This window comes from Sphaerodactylus townsendi, linkage group LG13 (genome assembly GCF_021028975.2).
Source record: "Sphaerodactylus townsendi isolate TG3544 linkage group LG13, MPM_Stown_v2.3, whole genome shotgun sequence".
NCBI lineage: Eukaryota > Metazoa > Chordata > Lepidosauria > Squamata > Sphaerodactylidae > Sphaerodactylus > Sphaerodactylus townsendi.
The window spans coordinates 693369-715000 of record NC_059437.1 but is presented as its reverse complement, the minus strand read 5'-3'; the positions used below and the strand labels follow the sequence as shown (position 1 = coordinate 715000).

General features: G+C 48.6%; 1 protein-coding gene across 2 annotated transcripts in view; it reads right to left on the bottom strand.

Annotated features, from left to right (window-relative positions):
* Positions 1-21632, bottom strand: part of LOC125442741 (vascular endothelial growth factor receptor kdr-like) — a 264688-nt gene that overhangs the window by 16569 nt on the left and 226487 nt on the right. For both annotated transcript variants that reach the window (XM_048514384.1, XM_048514385.1), the window contains exons 25-29: positions 14456-14555; positions 12591-12696; positions 9301-9425; positions 7772-7850; positions 1880-1980 (exon numbers count right to left, since the gene is read on the bottom strand). In XM_048514384.1, the coding sequence (XP_048370341.1) occupies positions 1880-1980; positions 7772-7850; positions 9301-9425; positions 12591-12696; positions 14456-14555 (511 nt within the window). The remainder of the gene's footprint in view (positions 1-1879; positions 1981-7771; positions 7851-9300; positions 9426-12590; positions 12697-14455; positions 14556-21632) is intronic.

The window sequence follows — 21632 nt, the reverse complement described above, 5'->3', positions numbered from 1 at the left end:
CCTGCTGTCCAGAATGGTTCTTCAGGTTTCTGGAGATACGGAAAGCTTTTTTTTTTCACATTTAGTTTATATTTTTATTTATTTTTCAAACTTATATACCGTCCGATCCCCGAAGGGCTCTGGCCGGTGAACAACATAAAATTCAATACAAATAAACATAAAATCAAATACAATAATCTCTCAATAATCCAAATTAAAATGCGGCAATTAATATGTATTAATTGCTAAATTGCTAAATACATTGGGACTTCCACTGCCAGAGACAAATGCCTGTCAGATTTGAAATAAGAATGGTGGTGGAGGGCATTTCCTTCACAGGCTAACTCAGGGGCCAGGTGGGTTCCAGGTGGCTGAAGCAACATGTTTCTAGGCCTGGGCACCAATGGCAGCTCGGGAGGCTTCGTTACATAAAATGAAAGACCTTGAGTGGCTATGGTGGTTCATGGTTAAATGGTGGGAGTCCTCAGGGGCAAACTCCAAGAGGAAACAGCAGCAAGGAAAGCCCAACAACCACTGCTTTAAAAACAAAGCCAAAACCACACGAGCATAGTGACAAATATTAGTCACTGATGTCTTTCAAGCCCGCTGAGTAAGAAGGCGGCCACCAAAAAGAATCAGGGTTGCCAAACTCTAGGTGGGGCCTGGAGATCTCCCCAAATCTCAGCTGAACTCCAGACAACGGAAATCTGTCACCCTTTTAGAACAGAGCCTAGACTCTGTGGTTGTCTAGCAGCAGTCACTGGGGGAAATCCATCGCTTAGAGATATAGGCTTTTATCATTTTTGTCTTTTTATAACTCTTTAATTTGAGAGGGGTGGGTTAGATTTTGGATTTTTCCTGCAAACCTGAGCCCCTTGTCAGGTTTGTGGACATATCTGTCTCGCCAGTTCACAGTTCTAGTCACCAAATTAAAGAGTCAAAGATTTGCCGACTTAGACATATACCCTGTTTCCCCGAATATAAGACATCCCCGGAGGTTTTGCTGAAGTGCGAAATATAAGGCGTCTCCTGAAAGTAAGACGTAGCAAAGTTTTTGTTTGGAAGCATGCCCGACGAACAGAACACAGGAAAATAAGACATCCCCTGAAAACAAGACATAGTGCATCTTTGGGAGCAAAAATTAATATAAGACACTGTCTTATATTCGGGGAAACACGGTAGATAAATAACCATGCATAAATAACCATGTATTTGGTGAATGTTGATGCCACTGCTAAATACAATTAATATAGCAATGACAGCTGTGTGCTGTCAAGTTACTGCTAACTGATGGAAACCCCTCATGGGGTTTTTGAGGCAAGAGGTGGTTTGCTGTTTATTTCCTCTACAAAGCAGCCCCGGCCTTCTTTGGGGGCCTCCCATCAACTAGCAGTGGCCACCCAGGCTCAGCTTCTAGACTCCGATGAGACTGGGGTGGACACCATTGAAGTCAATGGGCACACTGACTTCCCTTAGGATGGCAGTGGCTGAAACACAGACCAAGATTCACTAACGTGTGTCTGAAAAGTGTGACAATTTTACACACGCACGCATTCAAAATGTTTATCTGGTTTTCTCAGCATTCCTGAGTGAATCTTAACAAACACTAAATTTTGGACATCCACTGTATCGCCTCTCATGGCTACAAGCCTATTCTGCGTCCACATGATGTTTCATTCCATCCAAGCCGTCTTTAATCACAAGACAGAACCATATAATTCACAAGAGAACATCAATATACCAACAACACCTTAGAGACTAATAAGGTTTTCGTAGTATCGGTTTTTAAGAGTCCAAAGCTTCCATTGTCCCAAATGTTGTCGGTCCATGAGGTGCTCCCAGGTCTACTGCAAACCAACACACCTGCCCTCTGCAAATATAACCAGTGTTGGGTACTTACGCCAGCGCCATAATCCCGTAGGGCCAGGAGCGGATTTCCAGTCTCTTTCGGCTTTTGATCTCATCCAAAGTCAGCACCATCCCACTATCTGACTCGCATTCCTACAGAAACGAGAGGGGAGGGAAGAAGAGCTTCAGCATCCTCAGGAGTGCCCACCCACCCACCCACAGCAAGCTACAACTGCAGCCACAAGGGAGAGAGGGAGTGAGAGCCAACTTAGTCTGGTGATGGCAGTCAATGCAGATGGAAGCAAAGCAAAGGAGTTGGCTCCGACCTCAACTGTTCATTTTTGCTAGCTCTTCTACATGGTGTTTTCATAATGCAACAGATTTACTTTACCTGTGGCTACAGAATATCTGGCATGTTTGGGACCCACAACCTCCACCCCAGCCCCCTTGTTCAGATCTTGGAAACTAAGCAGGTCAGCAGGTCTCTGGGCACCCCCCTGCTATGCCTGAGGGTGGGACTCGGGGATGGGGCCCTGAGCCCCGCCCCCTGGCTCCCAGCTGGCAGTTCTTTCTGCCCTCCCCTCTGGGAGAGCAGAAGCAACTGGAAGGCTCTGTCCTCGGCTGGTGGGGCTTGAAGGTGGGACCCTCCCCCCGAGGGGTGGAGCCCCGCCCCGATGCTTATAAAAGCAAAGGAGCCAAGGACAGAGCCTTCCAGTAGCTTCTGCTCTCCCCAGAGGGGAGGGCAGAAGGGACTGCTGGCTGCTGACCGGGAGCCAGGAAGGGGGGGCATACTTGGGAGGGTGGTGTCCTTGGGCTTCCTTGGCCCTGCCCATGCCGATGATGACATGGGCAGGGCTGAAGGCTTCCAAAGACGACGCGGCAGCAGGATTTCCTGCTGCCTTGCCGTCTTCCTGGTCACGTGGGAAGGCCAATTTTCTGCCCCCCCCACGTGACCATATTAGTGGCGCCTGGGGACAGAGGGTACCCCTTGTCCCTAGGCAGATACACCACTGAAGGCAGGCGATGACAAACCACCTCTGAATGTCTCTTGCCTTGAAAATCCTCTGGGGCTCCCATAAGCTGGCTGTGACATAAAAAAAATACCTTGCCTATGGACAGAGTATGTTCCCGTGATGACAACGAACAGAAACACTCCAGGAGCTATTGCTGTGCCCCGCCATTTTACTAGGAGCCCTTCCATCTGTAGTTGCCAAACTGGTGCTCCGCTGTGGCACCTTTCAGACAGGGTGCCACATGTGCAAATGCCCCATGTTGTGGTTTTATTGATATGGCGGCAACCAGGTTGTGGTTACAGCCGAACTCTGGTTCTGCTCCTCTGAGCCAAGGTTACAAATCGGGATCACAAATGGTTGGCAGCATTATCTAGATGACAAGCACAAAATTACAATTTGGCAGTTTGGACGTAACCCCAGACTATGATTTGTATCAAAGGAGAAGTCACTAATTGGCCCTGATCCCACAAGGGGACAGAGAAGGGGACGAGGGAGCACACAAGAACCTGAGACATGGGGTGTTTCCACATGGGTTGTCTCTCCTGTGTTTAATGGTGTTGACAAGTGGGACTCCCCCCTACACACACACACCCTGCATTGTGATGCACTTGTGTATCTCCCAGCCTTTCTCTAATCTTTCACAAACTTGCTTTGATCCAAAGTTTTGGGAAAAGCCAAGGGAGGGCTGTCATGTGGGGGGAACTTGTATTGTCCTGATTCCATCTACACAGCAGCTGTTTTACCTGCAGTAGCCATGTCCACTTATGAGAAGGCTTTTTGGTGATTCAATAGAGTTATTTCAATTTATACACCAAGTTCTCCAAGCTCCCAGCTTCTATTTTTTTTTAAAAGTCTCTAGTTACTTTCCTTGCCCCCCCCCCCCAGCATATCTCCATAACAAAAGGGGCTACTGACTTGTTTATGAACTTGCCCAAGAAACTCTGCGGGGGGCACAAGACCAGAAATGGGGGGAGGGGGTTGGCCTAGACTAACAACAACAACAACCTTTATTAGGCATTTAAAATAGGCCTAGACTAGAGAAAGAATTTTCCACTCAATCTGGCTGTGATCCAGAGGGGTTCTGATGGTTCTGATCTGGTAAGAATCCTGCCTATCTTTACATTCAAAGATATTCCAGGCTTTGACCAAAGGCTTTTTTTTGGGGGGGGGGGGATTCCTGCCACCCTGCTCTGAACCCCCCTGGCTTGCAGCAGCCTGCAGTTCCATTTCATGTTGCTGTTTGGTGTGCAGCTTGTAAACTATTTCCTATGTTCGTTTGACAAGATAAAGGAACTTCTTTAAGGATATGTGTTTTTTTTAAATCCACATAAAATTAATATGCACAGATGGTATGGGAAGGGTGGGAGAAATTAATAAAAAGCAAAGACAATCTTCCCACTTCCCTTTCTCTCTCGGCTTCATTTCCCAACATTTTAAATTCTGGATGCCCCCAGCAAAGATAAGGGACTTTTGCTCTTTAAAAAAATCCCTCTGTTGAACATTATACACACCAGATAACTAAACTCTGTGGATAGAGGTTTATTAGCCTTTGGTTCATCTGAATGACTTCTGAGATGCCAGAATCCCCCCTGTTCCTTTAAGAAACATATCGATGGCCAGAAACACTTGTGGACAATAACAATCTGACAACAGGGTGAGCATCATCGGCACTGACACCCTCCGTTTGCACAAAGGGTTGAGAAGGCCAGGAGCCCTTTTGTTAACTTGCAGTCTGCACACATTGAGCACCTATTCCCTTCTGGTGGGATTTTTAGCCTCTTCGGAAGCCACCGCTGTTTCTGAAATTGGCCAAAACACAGCGTTTCCCTCCATTCGCAGGGAAGGTGAAGGAAATGAGGATGCATTGCGCTTCCTTGGGGTTTTTCCAGCTCCTCCCCACCTTCCCCCTTCCACACAACAGCCCTTCCGGCCCGGGTCAAAAGGGCTGGGGTTTTTTTTTAAATTGTGCTGCGAGCCTATTGATAATGCAAAAGAGTTAGACCCATGAAATTGATATGGTCTACTTTATCGTTGCTGGATCGAAGCTGGTGAAGGAGGAGGAGGAGGAGGAGGAGCCAAACAACCACCCAGAGGGAGGTTACATGGAAACAAAAAGGAACTGGCACGTGAGCAAAATAGGGGATTGGGTTGGAGCAGCTGGGGATGCTTCACAGCAGGAGGCTCCCCTGCAAACAGAAAACTGCAAGGAAATGACCCTGCAACGCAAACAGTTGCCCGGCAAGCAGTAAGTACTCCAAAGGCCCAAGTGTTTGCCTTCCCGAGGGACCAGCCCAAATCCAGCAACTCCTCTCTCGCCGGCTCTTCCCTCCATAGTAACCCAGGGAGGGCAGGGATGCCAAATGCTATGTCCTCTGCAGCCTGCCCCCTTCCTTAATGGAGCAGAGATCTGTGGCTATCAGCATGTTGTAATGGTTAGTGGGCTCTAATCGACAGAATGGGGTTCAATTCCCCACTCTTCCACATGAAGCCGGCTGGGTGACCTTGGGCTAGTCCCAGTTCTCTCAGAACTCTCTCAGCCCCACCGACCTCACAGTGTGTCTGTTGTGTGGAGAAAAAGGGAAGGTGATCGTAAGCTGCTTTGACACTCCTTGAGGTAGAGAAAAGTGGTGTCTAAAAACCAACACGACTTCTTCTACTGTCAAAGGGGCCATTCATTCATTCATTCATTCATTCATTCATTCATTCATTCATTCATTCATTCATTCATTCATTCATTCATTCATTCATTCAGAGATGCCTTCTTGGCTTCCAGCTCCACAACTGGAAGATGTCAACAAGTCATCTTTCATGACAGCGAAACCTTCCCCTCCTGCTATTGGTTCGTTGAAATGCTCAGGGGTCCGGCTGCAACAGAAAATGGCCACCTGCGCTGTCAGCTGAAGGTTCTTTGCAGGACTGCTGTCATCTGGGGAGGCTCCTTCAAAGTTTTAAAGTCAGGCTGACGTTGACCTTTCAGACCCGGCTGAAGGGCGTGTGGCTCTCAGCAAACACAGCAGCTCCGTGTCTCTTTCCCCTTCCTCTCTCCCCGCCATAACAGTTAGCAGCCTCAGTGTCCCTTTCCTCCCAAGCTTCCTCGCTGCCATTCCTTGACTGCTGCTTGTGTGAGAGGGGGAATCCAGAGCAGTGGTGGCGAATCTTTGGCACTCCAGATGTTATGGACTACAATTCCCATCAGCCCCTTCCCGCTCCCATGAAAGCCCAATTTGGCTGATGGGAATTGTGAGTCCCTGCTGTATCCTGGAGATGTATAGTGATTGTCACCATGAATCCTAGAAACACAGGTGTCAAACTTCATTGGCCCTCCAGACGTCATGGACTACAGTTCCCATCATCCCCTGCCAGCATCATGCTGGCAGGGGATGATGGGAACTGCTCGTCCATGAAGCTATCTGGAAAGAACCTTGTAGGGTCTGACACCTATGATCTAGAGCATGATGCTGTCACATCGCCTGTTTCGTGTTACCTATAGATGAGGGAGAGAGACAGATGCTGGATTTCTGTTTTTGGGGGCAGCCAGGTGTCCAAGCAGAGGCGGGAACCTTAGATAGTTTGATTTCCACCCAAAGTTTGCTAATGACTTCCTATTGACTTCCCTGGGTTCTACATCAAGTCTATTTTCTCGTCAGTCATCAGATGAACTGAATGCTAAAAATAGCACGCACAGAGGAAAAGCACTTTGAACCTTCCCAAGTAGCTCTTTGAAACAAGGAGACAAAATTCTTTTGACAAGTTGCATGGATACTAATCTGCGAGAAGTGCTCCAACTAGAGGGACCAAAGACTGTGTGCAGCACATGGCCCCGAACACTTCAGCTTCAATTAGTAGTTCCATCTTTTGAAAATGTTTCACCTCACCTCAATGTGAAGTGCTTTGGTAAAAGCTGCCTCTCTTTATGAAGAGGCTAGCAAAGCCAAGCATGGCAGGACCATTTTAAGTCCAGGTACGCTGAAAGGTAAAGACCTTTACCCACATTCAGTCTCATAAGGAAAAGGTAAAGGCTTCGGAAGAGACGGATCTCTTTTGTATCCCGGGCATTGTATGCTCAAAGGTCCCATCGCTCTTGTGAAGGTGTTACTGCTGTTGTGTAGAAGTTGTGTGTTGTGACGCTTCCATTTACCCCAGTGAAAATCAAAGAATTATAGAACCATAGAGTGGGAAGGGGCTAAACAGGCCAGCAGTGGCGTAGGAGGTTAAGAGCTCGTGTATCTAATCTGGAGGAACCGGGTTTGATTCCCAGCTCTGCCGCCTGAGCTGTGGAGGCTTATCTGGGGAATTCAGATTAGCCTGTACACTCCCACACACGCCAGCTGGGGGACCTTGGGCTAGTCACAGCTTCTCGGAGCGCTCTCAGCCCCACCCACCTCACAGGGTGTTTGTTGTGAGGGGGGAAGGGCAAGGAGATTGTCAGCCCCTTTGAGTCTCCTGCAGGAGAGAAAGGGGGGATATAAATCCAAACTCTTCTTCTTCTTCTTCTTCTAGTCTGTCCCCCTGCTCAGTGCAAGATCAGCCGAGAGCATCCCAGACAAGTGTCTGTCCAGCCACTGCTTAAAGACTGCCAGGGAGAGGGGGGGGGGGGCTCACCACCTGTGCAGGTAGCTGATTCCACTGTTGCACAGCTATTACTGTGAAACTTTTTCCCTGAACATCCAGTTGGAACCTTACTCCCCCTAATTTATACCCATTATTGTGAGTCCTATCCTCCACTGCCAACAGGAACCAAAAAAATCAAACCTACTTGCATCTCCTTTTTGAGTGGATTATTAAATTACATCCAGAGCCACCTCTCCCCAAAACGCCCCCTTTCCCAAAAGAAGCTCTTGCAGGTTTCCGTAACTGCAGGGCCACGAAGTGTGTGTGAGTGTGGGGTGTGTGTGTGTGTGTGTGAAAGACAGTGAGCAAGTGACACCTACCTCCTGGTTGGCTTTGCCCAGCTCCACAGGCACTTCATCAAATGTCTTCACGCTGAGTGGCCGATTCTTGGCATTAATACTGAAAACAAAATTAGGTTGCGGGATAGTCATGAACTTACCAACGTGATCAGTTGTGGGGTTTTCTTTTAACGTGTAAGAAAATAGATGCCGTACACAAAAAAAACCAGAGTGAAAACATACAAAAACAACAGAACTGGTCTTTAGGTTGGGGCTGGAGAATGGAAAAAAGAGTTTGTGTACCTGTGTACACAAAAGAGAGAGAGGCAGCCCGGCAGAGGAATGTTGTCGGGGGACTGGGAAGAGCACTGTATTGTCGAAGGCTTTCACGGCCGGAATCACTGGGGTGCTGTGTGGTTTCTGGGCTGTATGGCCGTGTTCTAGCAGCATTCTCTCCTGACGTTTCCCCTGCATCTGTGGCTGGCATCTGATCTGAAGATGCCAGCCACAGATGCAGGCGAAACGTCAGGAGAGAATGCTGCTAGAACATGGCCATACAGCCCGGAAACCACACAGCACCCCTGGGAAGAGCACTGCTTGTCTCAGCCACCTGAGGGTCCACGGCAGAGAGAGGATGGAGATTTTAAAACAGCCTTCCATGACCCACCAAATCCAGCCATGCAGTGTGAAGCAAGGATCGTGCCTGACGTTTCCCTGGGTTGGCTCAGCACTTCTCAAAATGGCTGTGTTCGCTGTGGATACACTGATGCTGGGTGGAGGAGGGACTGTCACACAGAGGTAGACAATCTCCTTGGCTTGGCAGAGGATCCCAGGTTCGGTTCCTGACATCTCCAGTTAAAGGGTCTGGCAGAAGCCGACGTGAAAGATTTCAGGCTGAGACCCTGGAGAGCCACGACTACTCTGGTTCATTCCGCACATGCAGAATAATGCACTTTCAAACGGCTTTCAGTGCTCTTTGAAGCTGTGCGGAATAGCAAAATCCACTTGCAAACAGTTGTGAAAGTAGTTTGAAAACGCATTATTTTGCGTGTGCGGAAGGGACCTCTGAGTAGGCAATACTGGCTGGAAGGGACTGATCTGCTCTAGATGCTCCTGTACTGTTAACTTTCCAATCAGCCCTACCTACATTAATAAGGGTGCAGAATGGGACAGGATCCAGAGGGGCCGGCTGGCATAGAACCACCTCAGGCCGTGCGGGGTCTTTCTCTGGCTATCTCTCTGCTTAGAACATTTTTATCCAGCCCTTCCTCCAAGAATCTCCGGGGAGCCTCCATGTCAGACTCAGAGTAGCCCCTGCCCAGCCAACCCCCTTACCGAGTGCTGCTGCCATGGAGACGAAAAGCTCAACACGTTGTTGCGCTCCGTATCGGAAGCACATCGCTGAGGGGAGCCACGTGAGGTGCTCAAATCAGCACAAGAACAGGCAACATGAACGAGGTAAGCTTTTTGTATGACACAGAACTGTTTCAAAACAAGACTCAGCCCCCCCCCCCCACTCACCCCCGGGCCCGGCGGCAGCAGCAGCTCCTCCCCCCAAGGCCAGCCCTCACCTGGCTTCCAGGGCGCTCCAGCGATTGATGCAGTTGCTCAGCTTCTCTTCCAGGATGCAGATCTTAGGGTTGGAGCCGCCATCCGGGCACAACGTGATGTTCAGGGGGATATAATCTTTCCCATCCTGTACATTTCAAAATAAGGCAGAAAAGAAGAGATGAAAAAGTTTGTAGTTCTTACAACTTTCATGGCCATCAATTTCTGCTGGGTCCAGTTTTAGTAGCCTGCCCACACCTCACGCTCGCCAGGAGCCGTTAGGTAACATTTCATCTGCCAGTTACATGGTTGTGAACTGCTTCGCAAAACTGCTTCGTATTCATAGCTTTGCCCAGCTTCCCCTCTGCCTCTTCCTAGGACTGCATAGTGAATTCATGGTCAAGGCAAAAGTTGACCTTAGAACGCTCTCGGCCTCCCCGTGATTATGGAACGACACCCCTCCCCAGGTTTGCCTGGCTTTTTTTGACCTTCAGTGGTGTAGGAGGTTAAGAGCTCGTGTATCTAATCTGGAGGAACCGGGTTTGATTCCCAGTTCTGCCGCCTGAGCTGTGGAGGCTTATCTGGGGAATTCAGATTAGCCTAGGCACTCCCACACACGCCAGCTGGGTGACCTTGGGGTAGTCACAGCTTCTCGGAGCTCTCTCAGCCCCACCCACCTCACAGGGTGTTGTGAGGGGAAGAGACTAAGGAGATGTAAGCCTTTGAGTCTCCTGCAGGCAGGAAAGGGGGGGATATATAAATCAACCTCCTCTCCTCCTCCTCCTCCTCCTCCTCCTCCTCCTCTTCTTCTTCTTCTTCTTCTTCTTCTTCTTCTTCTTCTTCTTCTTCTTCTTCTTCTTCTTCTTCTTCTTCTTCTTCTTCTTCACTTCTGATCTTCAGGAGGCAGCAGATGGTTTTATTTAGGACTGCATTTGATTTAAGCAGGCTTGCATTGCGATTTTAAAAAAATGGTTTTATATATTTTATGTACTTTATTTTATGTATCGTGTTTAAATTGTAAGCTACCTTGAGCTCCACGAGGAACAAAGGCAGCCAGTAAACACTTCCAATAAATAAAACAAGTGAAAGGCTGGGTCTTCCAAAGAGGCGCCAGTGAAAGTTGCCTCTTCAGAAAAGAAGAAGAGTTTGGATTTATATCCCCCCTTTCTCTCCTGTAAGGAGACTCAAAGGAGCTGACAATCTCCTTTCCCTTCCTCCCCCCACAACAAACACCCTGTGAGGTGGGCGGGGCTGCGCCCTCGGCAGGAGACATGGCAGGAGGGACTCAGACTGAATGCTGCTGGGAACATTCACAGCTGATCCCATCTGGAGTTCACACCTTGTTTCCATTTCCGATTCCCCACCTGCTGCTGCTTCTGTGATGAGAGGCTCTGACGTCACCAAGATTTTTACATCCTCTGTTGGAATTCCTTCTGGTAGAGCCCTGTCTGATAGTTTCAGAGAGGGGGGCTTGCATTATGGTAGAGGCTGGCACTCGCAGGTATCCTTGTGGTTATGACTGGGCCACAGGCTCCGATCCAGCTCTGGCTGTGCGCCAGCACTGGTGGTCCTGGATGGGGCTGCATCCAAAGATGCACCCACCCACTTCAGCGGGGAATATAATCTCTACACTCAGAAGACACATCTCCATGTCCGGACTTGCTGGGGCACAAAAACCTATGGACTGGTTACTGATGATGAACAACTTGCCTCCAGTGTTTCCAAGGACACAACCCGGGTTCAACAGTCATTCCCTGGGTGCCACAGTTCATTCCTGCCCCCTCTCTTGGATAGTGTCAGAGATTCTTTGCTTTCCTCCTCTCCAGCATGGTGTAGTGGTTAAGAGTACGTGGATTCTAATCTGGAGAACTGCATTTGATTCCCCACACCTCCACCTGAGTGGCAGAGGCTTATCTGGTGAACCACATGTGTTTCTGCACTCCTGCATTCCTGCAGGGTGACCGAGGGCTAGTCACAGTTCTCTCAGAACTCTCTCAGCCCCACCTACCTCACAAGGTGCCTGTTGTGGGGGGACGAAGGGAAAGGAGCTTGTGAGCCACCCTGAGTCTCCTTACAGGAGAGAAAGGTGAGATGTAAATCCAAACTCCTCCTCCTCCACCACCACCCCCCCCCCACCACCAGCAGCAGCAGCAGCAGCAGCAGGAGGAGGAGGAGGAGGAGGAGTGGGGGGTGGCTCTCCAAAGCAGCCCCCATTCTCAACCCCAACCCTCCAGGTTCTGCAGGCATTCCTGGCGGCAGACAGAAGGGGTCTCACTGATCCTCCTACCAAGCGGTTTGTGACTTCCTCTCATTTGCCCCCTCTGCTAAGTCCTAAGGAGATCATCGTCTTCCTCGGTGTGTGCTGGCAGCATCTCTTCACATCTAGCTGTGCTCAGTTCCTGCCCGGTCAGTGTGCTCCACAGCTGTTGCGGAACCCTGAGCTACAGACACAGCACCCAACAGCCTGGTGAATTTCACAGACTGAAATATTCAATAACTTTTCCCATTTCATTTTCTTTCATTTCTAATTAATGCTATAGAATCTAGTAGAGCCCCTCCAAAAAAAAACCCTATGAATTCTCAGAAGTAAATCCCAACTGTTGAAGGGACAGCTCCTGGCTTTATCCCTGAGAAACACTGGTCATTCTCCCCCTCCTGAGTCTACAGTTACTTGTCCTGTCTCCTCCTCATCATTCTTCCTTCTTTCTACCCCCTTGGGCTATATTAGGAATCCCACAAATTATTCTTCATGGCAACTTAAGTCTCCTTCAGCGGAGCTTCACTGATTTATTTGTTTCACCAAGTGGAATGCGAGCGGAGAAACCTGAATATGGAGGGTTATATAACCTCTCTGTCCCAAATGCGGATAGAAAAAGTTGATTAGGCCATAATGGAACAGACAATTATATAATTGACTCTGTGAATCATAAAACCTTTCATTTTGAGTTCCTCAATGCCATGGTGAGCTTAGTGCACTGCATGCATCCCGATCTCTGTGATGAAATTAAGTGCAGAAGAGAAATTCAATATTCCCTCTCTGGGACACTGAAAACTAATTCAAAGTATTTGTATGATAACAAGCCGTTGTTCCTCCATGGGGTGAATGAGGCCTTCAAACATTATTCAACAAGGCATTTTTCCTTGTTAAAGGCAGATGAAACTGGATTTGTGAAATATGATCTTCTCTAAATGCATAGTAGACTTTTACATACACATCCATTTCCCTAGGCGGCGTTTGTGATAAACTAATTTCCTAACTGTTAGCACAGGGCTACAGAAATCATTTCTGCACAGACAGGCATTCTTTCCATACCTGTTGCACATTTGCCTGCAGGAGGTCTCCCAAGCGCTCCACCAGTTCTGTGAAGGTGGGTCTCTCTGTTGGAGCTCCGTGCCAGCAATCCAACATCGTCTGGTAGCTGTGGGCAGAGAAGAAGCATGCTTTCAACCATCCCAAATGTTGCTCCTCTCCAGGATTCTGTTTGTCAGTAGATGTGGATTGTCTGTATAAATTAATACATTTTAAAGGCTTGACATTGTCCAGAATTGCTACTGGACTCTTATTTGCTGACTCTCACCTGCAACCACTCGAGCAAATCCACTCTGCATTTCCACCGGGCTTCAGAAGTGGTCCAAGATGAGCAAAGGCAACACACACCACATTCTGGGAAACCTAAACTGTCTTATAATCATGGCATGAAAGGAGGTCAATAAAAAGCTGGTCACCAAATTCTCCCCTTGCAAAAGTCAAATGGCTGGTTGAGTTGACCGTACTGAAAAATTATTTCTGAACTTAAATATTGTTTCCTTATTTATTGCATTTTATGGGTGATTTTATTGGGGTGCTGTGTGGTTTCCGGGCTGTATGGCTGTGTTCTAGCAGCATTCTTTCCTGACGTTTCGCCTGCATCTGTGGCTGGCATCTTCAGAGGATCTGATAGTAGGAATGGAAAGCAAGTGGAGTATATATACTGTGAGGTCAAAAGGTGAGGCCCTCTGAATAGAGTAGCCTGGTATGTGAGTCACAAAGAAGTCTGTAGCCTGGGAGTAACAATGAAGATAGCAAGGTCAATAGGTGAATGGATCTGAATAGAAGTATCCTGGTCTTTGTTTCCTTTGATTGATATTGTCTATAGTTGTCCTGTGTTTGTGTGGAGCTGATTTGTCACTGTCTTGATTCTAGAGTTTTTCAACACTGGCAGCCAAATTCTGTTCATTTTCATGGTTTCTTCCTTCCGGTTGAAGTTGTCCATGTGCTTGTGAATTTCAATGGCTTCTCTGTGTAGTCTGACTCCACTTGCTTTCCATTCCTACTATCAGATCCTTTGAAGATGCCAGCCACAGATGCAGGCGAAACGTCAGGAGAGAATGCTGCTAGAACACGGCCATACAGCCCGGAAACCACACAGCACCCCAGTGATTCCGGCTGTGAAAGCCTTCGACAATATGTTGATTTTATTGTTTTTATCTTCTGTGTTGTTCACCGCTCTGAGCCCCACAGGGAGGGCGGGTTATCAATTTAAATAAATAAATACATTGAAACTATTACAGCGCCATTACTGACATTTTAACACAGTATAGCTACTCTTGGGATGTGAAGTGGTGCAGTACAGCTCAATCTCATAAGACCTGGAGAGGGGCTGGTACAACAGACGGAAGCAACGGCAAACCACCTCTGCTTCTCATATGCCTTGACAGCCCCTTGGTGCAGTTGCCACAACTGGGTGGCACATACAGACACACAACTTTGTCCTTGTTGATTCTTCGACTTTTAAAAAGAGTTGTATCCAACTTACTCTTTTAAATTCTTTTTTTTTTAAGTTGACTGGTAAATGATGAATCTAATGTCTTTGTCGCTGCTTGGTTGTCATGTCCTGGGCAAGCAAAGGGCTTTCAACCCGGCAAGTGGAGAACCCACCAGTGGAGAAGGGTGAAGGCCAGGGCAACCAACCTCCACAGGGAGTAGAAGCAAGAAGTCAGAAATCCATCGAGGGAGATGGACTGCGGAATTGATGGAGGAGGAAGGAACAGACGGAGGGCTTCTTAATAGCACATTAATATCCAGAGAGGCTGTGAGCAAAATGTACATTCCCTAAGGAATCTGTTTAATAAATTCCACCTGCCAGATGGTCAACGTAACAGTCCATGTGACAGAGATGGAGGGGGGGAAACTCTTACATTTCTGGAGTTGAATATTCTGGCGATCTCATCCGGGTTCCTTCTTTGAGGCGTCGACAGAAGTCCTCATCAATCTGCACCCCTGGGTACGGAGAAGCCCCTGCAGACACATACACATACTGGGTGACACATCAGGCACCCCAAGTTTCGCCTTCTCCTCTTGCACAGGAAGAGGACAGGCAGCGAGAAAGAAGAAATCCACCGTCGCTGGAATGCTGCCCGGCCGGGTCCCCCAATGTCATGCCTGTGGGCATCACTGGTGCCTGCTGAACTTTTCATAAAGGGAGTAGGCCTCTGGGCTCCAGAGCTGCTGAGCACCTCAGTGACACAAACATCATGTTAGAAAACCCTGTTCCAGTTGTAGAACCCAGGGAGCTGGGCTGTTGCAAGAGGGAAGCTACGTCTTCAAGAGTGAAAACCCACCCGCCTCCTTCTCTAGGCCAGTGGTGGTGAACCTTTTCGAGGCCGAGTGCCCAAACTGCAACCCAAAACCCACTTATTTATCACAAAGTGCCAACCCGGCAATTTAACCTGAATACTGAGGTTTTAGTTTAGGAAAAATGGTTGGCTCCGAGGCGTGCGTTACTCGGGAGTAAGCTTGGTGATAGTCGGTGGCTTTGCTTTGAAGCAACCGTGCAACTCTTCGAATGGGTGAATCATGACCCTAGGAGGGTTGACTCAGAAGGAAGGCACATTGCCAGCAACCGAGCTTACTCCCAGGTAAAGGATCGTGCTTCAGTTCTTTGCATGAAAATCAGTGGGGTTTAACAGCACTTAACAGGGTGACCTACACTGCTTCCCCAAAACTAGGTCTTAGGTTTAATGCTAATAATTGAGCCCAGCGGCCCAGGCCAGCCTAGATGTGTATGGGGGGGGGGTGATTTCCCCCCCCACATGATGAACTCTGTGCGTGCCCACAGAGAGGACTCTGAGTGCCACCTCTGGCACCCGTGCCATAGGTTTGCCATCACAGCTCTAGGCTGTTCTCCCAGTGGCTGGACCACACATCCAACCTAACTATAGATAGCCACGCCTCCTCCAGCAGACATCTTGGGGTGACACCCACCACTCCCTCTCAAAAGTCTCAAGGTGCCGGCAGGCTCAACAACGTTGTAGACCAGACTGCACCAGAATGAATATGCCCGAAATCCCAATTCTGTGTACCTGGATGGGCATTTTGAGGAAGTCAGTGATCATCGCACTCTGATCACTGAACAGTCCATGAGCCTAACTAGTTTGCTCTTTGGGTTGCCACAGAATTCTACCCAAAGGGGAATTTGGAGCAAAATTCAGAGTGGGGTGCTGTGTGGTTTCCAGGGTGTATGGCCGTGTTCTAGCAGCATTCTCTCCTGACGTTTCGCCTGCATCTGTAGCTGGCATCTTCAAAGGATGGCATCTGTGGCTGGCATCTTCAGAGCCACAGATGCAGGCGAAATGTCAGGAGAGAATGCTGCTAGAACACGGCCATACAGCCCGGAAACCACACAGCACCCCAGTGATTCCGGCCGTGAAAGCCTTCGACAATACAAAATTCAGAGTTCTTCTAAGGGCAAGGAAAGAAGCCTTCATGGAATACACACAGTTTCCACCAACTTCCAACCATTTCTCTTTGTACACACACAAAGTGAGAAATTACTTATTTGCTCACTTTACAAATACACACATTGCTTCAGTTGTCTGCACGGGTTCATAAACCATGACATTTTGCTGCCATCCATTCTTCCCTGTCCTTTGTGTATTTTAGGTGCTTTGCAAATGAATCAATAAACACAATAATACTTATTTTGCAAAAAGTGTGAAGTCTTGTTTATGCTGCAAACACAGAACCAATGATGCAGTGCGACAGTGGGCACGGGCCACGTGCATAAGGACATGCAGTACACATGTGAAGTAGATTTTCCATCAAATTCAAAAGCCACAGACAAAGAAAAAAAATCTTATGAAATCCTGCACAGGGGGGCAGGAAAGTGGTTGATTCGGATCCCCGCGGTTGGCCACGCACTGAAGGTGAACAAATGCCCGCTTTCCCTTGCAGCGTTGGAACAAAGTGAAAATAGTAGGAGGGGGTGCCTTTTCTAACCCCAGCTCCTCAAAATGCTCATTCAGGAGCGTGTGTGTGCACGCGTTCTCTCTCTCTCTCTCTCTCTCTCTCTCTCTCACACACACACACACACACACCCTCCGCAAAGCAGCTCAAACACTTGCTTCTTGAAATGTTGAGGGATAAACAGATAAGCCGAATGGACAGGATGTAAAATGCAGAGCAAAGCAGCCTTCCAACGCACACCTTGTTCTCTAGAGAGACCCTGCGGGGCTTTGCCTCCTCTAAGGACATCTGACTTACTATGACAAGGAAACTTGTTGTGCACAAATAAATCACACAACTGTCAGGGCAAGAGAAGTACACGGAGCAGCGCTCTCATGGACTTTGATTTCCTCGAGAAAGCAGAGCCCGCACCCGAGAAGAAAGTTTGTGCGCTTCATTAGGAGAGACATGACTCTCCCAGGCTCTGCTTTAAGGTTTGCCTCCTGTTTTCTTCTGCATGGAGCCCAGTGGAGTGGCAGCAGGAGGCAGCTAGAGCCCCTGAATGGAGCATGGAGACCTCCTGGGATCACAGCTGGTCTCCGGGTGACAGAGAAGTGGGGGGAGTGGCTGCTTTGGCAGATGGATTCCAATTGGCCACGCTGGCAGGGGCTGATGGGAATTGGAGTCCATGAACACCTGGAGCGCCAGAGGTTGGCCACCTCTGCCTTAGACCCTGCCATGGTGGGACCTAGGCAACCCCCGGAATTACAGCTCATCTCCAGGCAACAGAGATATCAGTTCCTCTGGAGAAAAGGGATGCTTTGGAGGGTGGATTCTGTGGCACTGGATACACCCCACTGAGGCACCTGCCCTCCCCAGCCTTCACCTTAAAATTTCCAGGAGTTTCCTAACCTGGAGGTGGCAACTCCACCCCCCGCCAGGAGGGGCCTGACAATCCTATAACCCCATCCCACCCTCCTCAGGCTTGGTCCCACAGTCCTCTTATGCCAGAGCACCCCCCTTCCTGTAAACTTGAGTGCTTCCAGGTGCAATCCCAGGACCTCAACGTCTCCAGGAGTTTCCCAACCCGAAGTTAGCGATCCCACAGAAGTGCTTGCACAAATGTGTCCTCAGGGATGGGACACAGCAGGGCCTCCCTCTGAGGAAGAGTTGCTGAGAAGCAGGTCAGGGTCAGGGTGACTTCTCACCTTTCCACAGAGCACAGGGGGCTGTTTTTAGGGCTATAACTAGTGCTCCATCAAATCTGGCAAATAGTATAGGCCAGGGGTAGGGAACCTGCGGCTCTCCAGATGTTCAGGAACTACAATTCCCATCAGCCCCTACCAGCATGGCCAATTGGCCATGCTGACAGAGGCTGATGGGAATTGTAGTTCCTGAACATCTGGAGAGCCGCAGGTTCCCTACCCCTGGTATAGGCTGACCAGACGTCCCGCTTTTGGCGGGACAGTCCCACCTTGAAACAACTTGTCCCGCGTCCCACGGGTTTTTTCAAATGTCCTGGGTTTTGGAAGGCTGCCGCACTGCCTTCTGGGGCGCAAGGCAGTGCAGCCACCCGCCCGCCCGCCCGTCTCGGTTTGCGAAGGTGACCATTTGGTCACCTTAAAATAGTAGGCCTCATTTGGCCCATGGACCACATGAGGCAAAATCTTAGAGCAGCCCAAAATGACTGCTCCATCACCTGGAAGTCATTAAAGCCCTCTTAATTGCATGTGGACAGTGAAGACCATCTCATTCAGGCCTTCTAAATCCAAAACTGCTTTTGTACACAGCCGTTCCTCAGTGATCTTTTAACAATAATTCTGCAATCACCTTGTGGAAATTGGAGTCACAGGAAATGATGAGGAGCCAAATAGTTTCAAAAGGGGTCCAACAAATTCATGGAAGGCTTAACTCTTTCAGCAAGTACGTGCCCAGATGACTATACGGAGCGCTCCTCTTCAGAGACAGTCTACTTCTGAACACCTACTTGCTGGGAAACAAACCACATTTGGGCTGACCTAGCAGGATTGTGTTTAAGTCCTTAATGGTTTTGTCTGAATCAATTTGGTACTTGTACACTGCCTTGGGGAAGGTTGCCAATATGTTGTATAAATAAAGATGTAACAGAAATGCTAAAAATTTACAGCAGAGGTCCTGGGGTTGCACCTGTGGGCACTCAGTTTGCAGGAAGGGGAGTGCTATGGCATTAAGAGGATTGTGGGACCAAGCACAAAATGTGTGCTGTTGTGGCAGGGGGTGGGGTGGGGTGGGGGGGAGGGCAGGATCATCTCTCTACTTTGGGGAAAGAGGCCCTATTTCTCCAAAGTCAGGAACGCTTTAGAGACCAACACGATTCTGGGGGGCACAATACTCCTCGGGAGCTTTGACCCTCAAATGCTCATGCCTTGAAAATCTTGTTGGTCTCCAGAACTTCCACCTGGCTGATCAACTCCAGACCAAGCTGTTTCTTCTCAGCTGCCAAGGGCAAGGGGAAGGATTGCTCCTTGTGTGGCTGTAGGGAGAGGTTGCCAGTCCAGAGGCTGAGACACGCCTACCTCCTGGACTCAACCAGCAAGCAGCTGAAGGGAAACACAGTCTTAAGGGTCTCTGGACAGTAACTATTTTCTCTCAGAACATAGAAACATAGAGTTGGAAGGGACTTCCTGGGTCATCTAGGCCAACCCCCCTGCACAATGCAGGAAATTCACAAATACCTCCGTCCATATCCTCAGTGACCCCTGCTTCCCAGGATATAGGGACCCCCCCCCCGCATGATCCCTGGGTAATCTGGTCTGGGAAATTTGCTTCCTGACCCCCAAGTGGCAATTAGCATTCCCCTGGGCATGTAAGAAAGGCCCGTGAGTGCCAAGCACTGGCACGACCCTTCCTGCCCTCCCCGTCATGATCTGCCCAAGTTCACAGAATCAGCCTGGCTGTCAGATGGCCATCTAGACTCCAAAGAAGGAGAGCCCAAGAACGCCTGTTCCACCGGGGAAGCACTTAACTGCCAGGAACTTCTGCCTAACACTTCTCACACTTCTGCTGCAGACCACCATGGCTTCCCTCTGGTTTCCCTCTGAAGCGTAAAAACCAAGCTCTCGATGTGACAGCTGGGAGCCAGACAGGATTTCCAACCACGGAAGCACAAATTTCCACTGTACCCCTTCTCTACACATGGCCACTTCTGGCCTGATAGTAATGCTCCTTGATGCTGCACTGTGCTTTGGGGGGTTGCCTCTACTTTAGGAAAAAAGTGGACTTGAGGGGGCATTTACTTCTAGGTGCTACAAGCAGAAATGGGGAGGCCAGGAAATCAAACTCTTTGGCAGAACATGCAGCCATGGAAGTACACACCATATTCTGCTAAGCATAGGATGGAGATTTAACGGATGCTTATCTCTTCAAAGGGAGAGCTGCTAATACATTTGGGTCCCAGAGAAGGCCAGACAACCTGAGGTCTTTTTGTGCCTAGCCTGGTTGTCCTTCATGAGTTCTGCATCACACATCCTTTGCTCCATTGTTGCAATTCGCAAACTGCTGCAGAAACACATTTTTCACTTCCTTTATCATTTCTTCTGTTTTGTCTTTTGCATGTTGCCCAGCCTTAAAAGCTTTATTGCTATCTTTAGGACATTCTTGTTGACCCTACTAAAAGCACAACCGTACTGGGATTTGAACTTTTCCATTGGGTCAATTTACCCCTCCCCCCCCCCCTCCCTCCCTTTTTGCAGTTTATTTCCCACATCCCTTCTTCAAAAAAATATGCCTTCATAGCTACACACTTTGCATAGAAAGCATAAGGGAATGGATTCTCAACTCTTTACAAGTTTCTCTTTGATCCCAACTTCATCCTGACAATATAGATGGCTGACTGGGTAACTCTTTAAAAAAAAAAAATAATAAACTGGCATCCCTTGAAGTTTGATAGAAGGAATTTGAATAACTTACATTCGTCCATGCTCTTTGCTTAAATGACAGGAGTTGGGATCTGAATTGGAGTCCTGGTTTCAAGGCATCTCTGTACACTTTACATCATATCACATTCCTCCTTTATTTCCTGTTTTTGTTCAATTCTGGCATTTCAGCTTGCACTCGGCCCTGGGGAGTTGAGTTGAGCAACACAGCAACACAACACAGTGAGTGGGAACACAGTAATACCGTCACCCCACAAATAACCCTTCTTTAAAACTGAGTTGGATAACCTGGGCTTGGTCCCTTGACCTATGTGATGCAAAGAATCCTCTCCCTTGATAGTGACAGGGGAGCTGAGAAATACTCTTTGGCTATATTATATCATTCACAATAGGAATGTAATCAGAAATAGAGGATATAAATAAAGTGTTCTCAGGGACTTTATCCCTGTTCTTCTTGGATAAGAATTCCCTCCCCATCAAATCCTTCCTTTGGTTGGCTTTAAACATATTAATGTTAAGGTTTACAGATGCTAATTCCTAGAGTTTCCTTGGTCTCAATGCCATGGATTTGGGTTTTGGGAAATGGATTTACAAGAAAGCTACAGAGTGCGTGCGTGTGTGTGTGTGTGTGTGTGTGTGTGTGTGTGTGTGTGTGTGTGTGTGTGTGTGTGTGTGTGTGTGTGGTGTGTGTGTGTGTCTTGGGGGGGGGACTTGATTAGTATTATTTAGAGTTAGCAAGCACTAGCCATGAATTTCAGGCCAAGAGTGGAAGGCAGAGGAATTTGGCTTCGTAGTAGGTGTAGGAGAGGGAACAAAGGCGCATCGTTTCCTGAGGCCACCACCCAGTTTTGCAAACCACAGTTTGCAGATGTGCCAGCAGCATAATGTCTGCATCAGGCCCCGATCATAGCTGGATACATGGCTGTGTGCATGCTGTAACCCCAGGCCTCACTTGTTTACACCAATATATTCTGTGGCTCTGAGAAGACTGGCTGACTTAAACTCTGCCTCTTTGTATTATGCAGGCTCTTTAGCTTGCTGGAAAATCCCTGGTGGGCTGCCGTTCTGCAGGCCGTTGGCAGCTGGAAGCAAAATGAGCCATGAATCCAATTGACTGGGGGAGGCGTGGGCTTGCCTGGCCATACCTTCTCTCCCTTGACCACCAGCCACCAGCTAGAGCCTGAACAGGCTGAGTCCAACCAGGGGAGTGAAAGAAACGGTCCTGGGATCAAGAGTC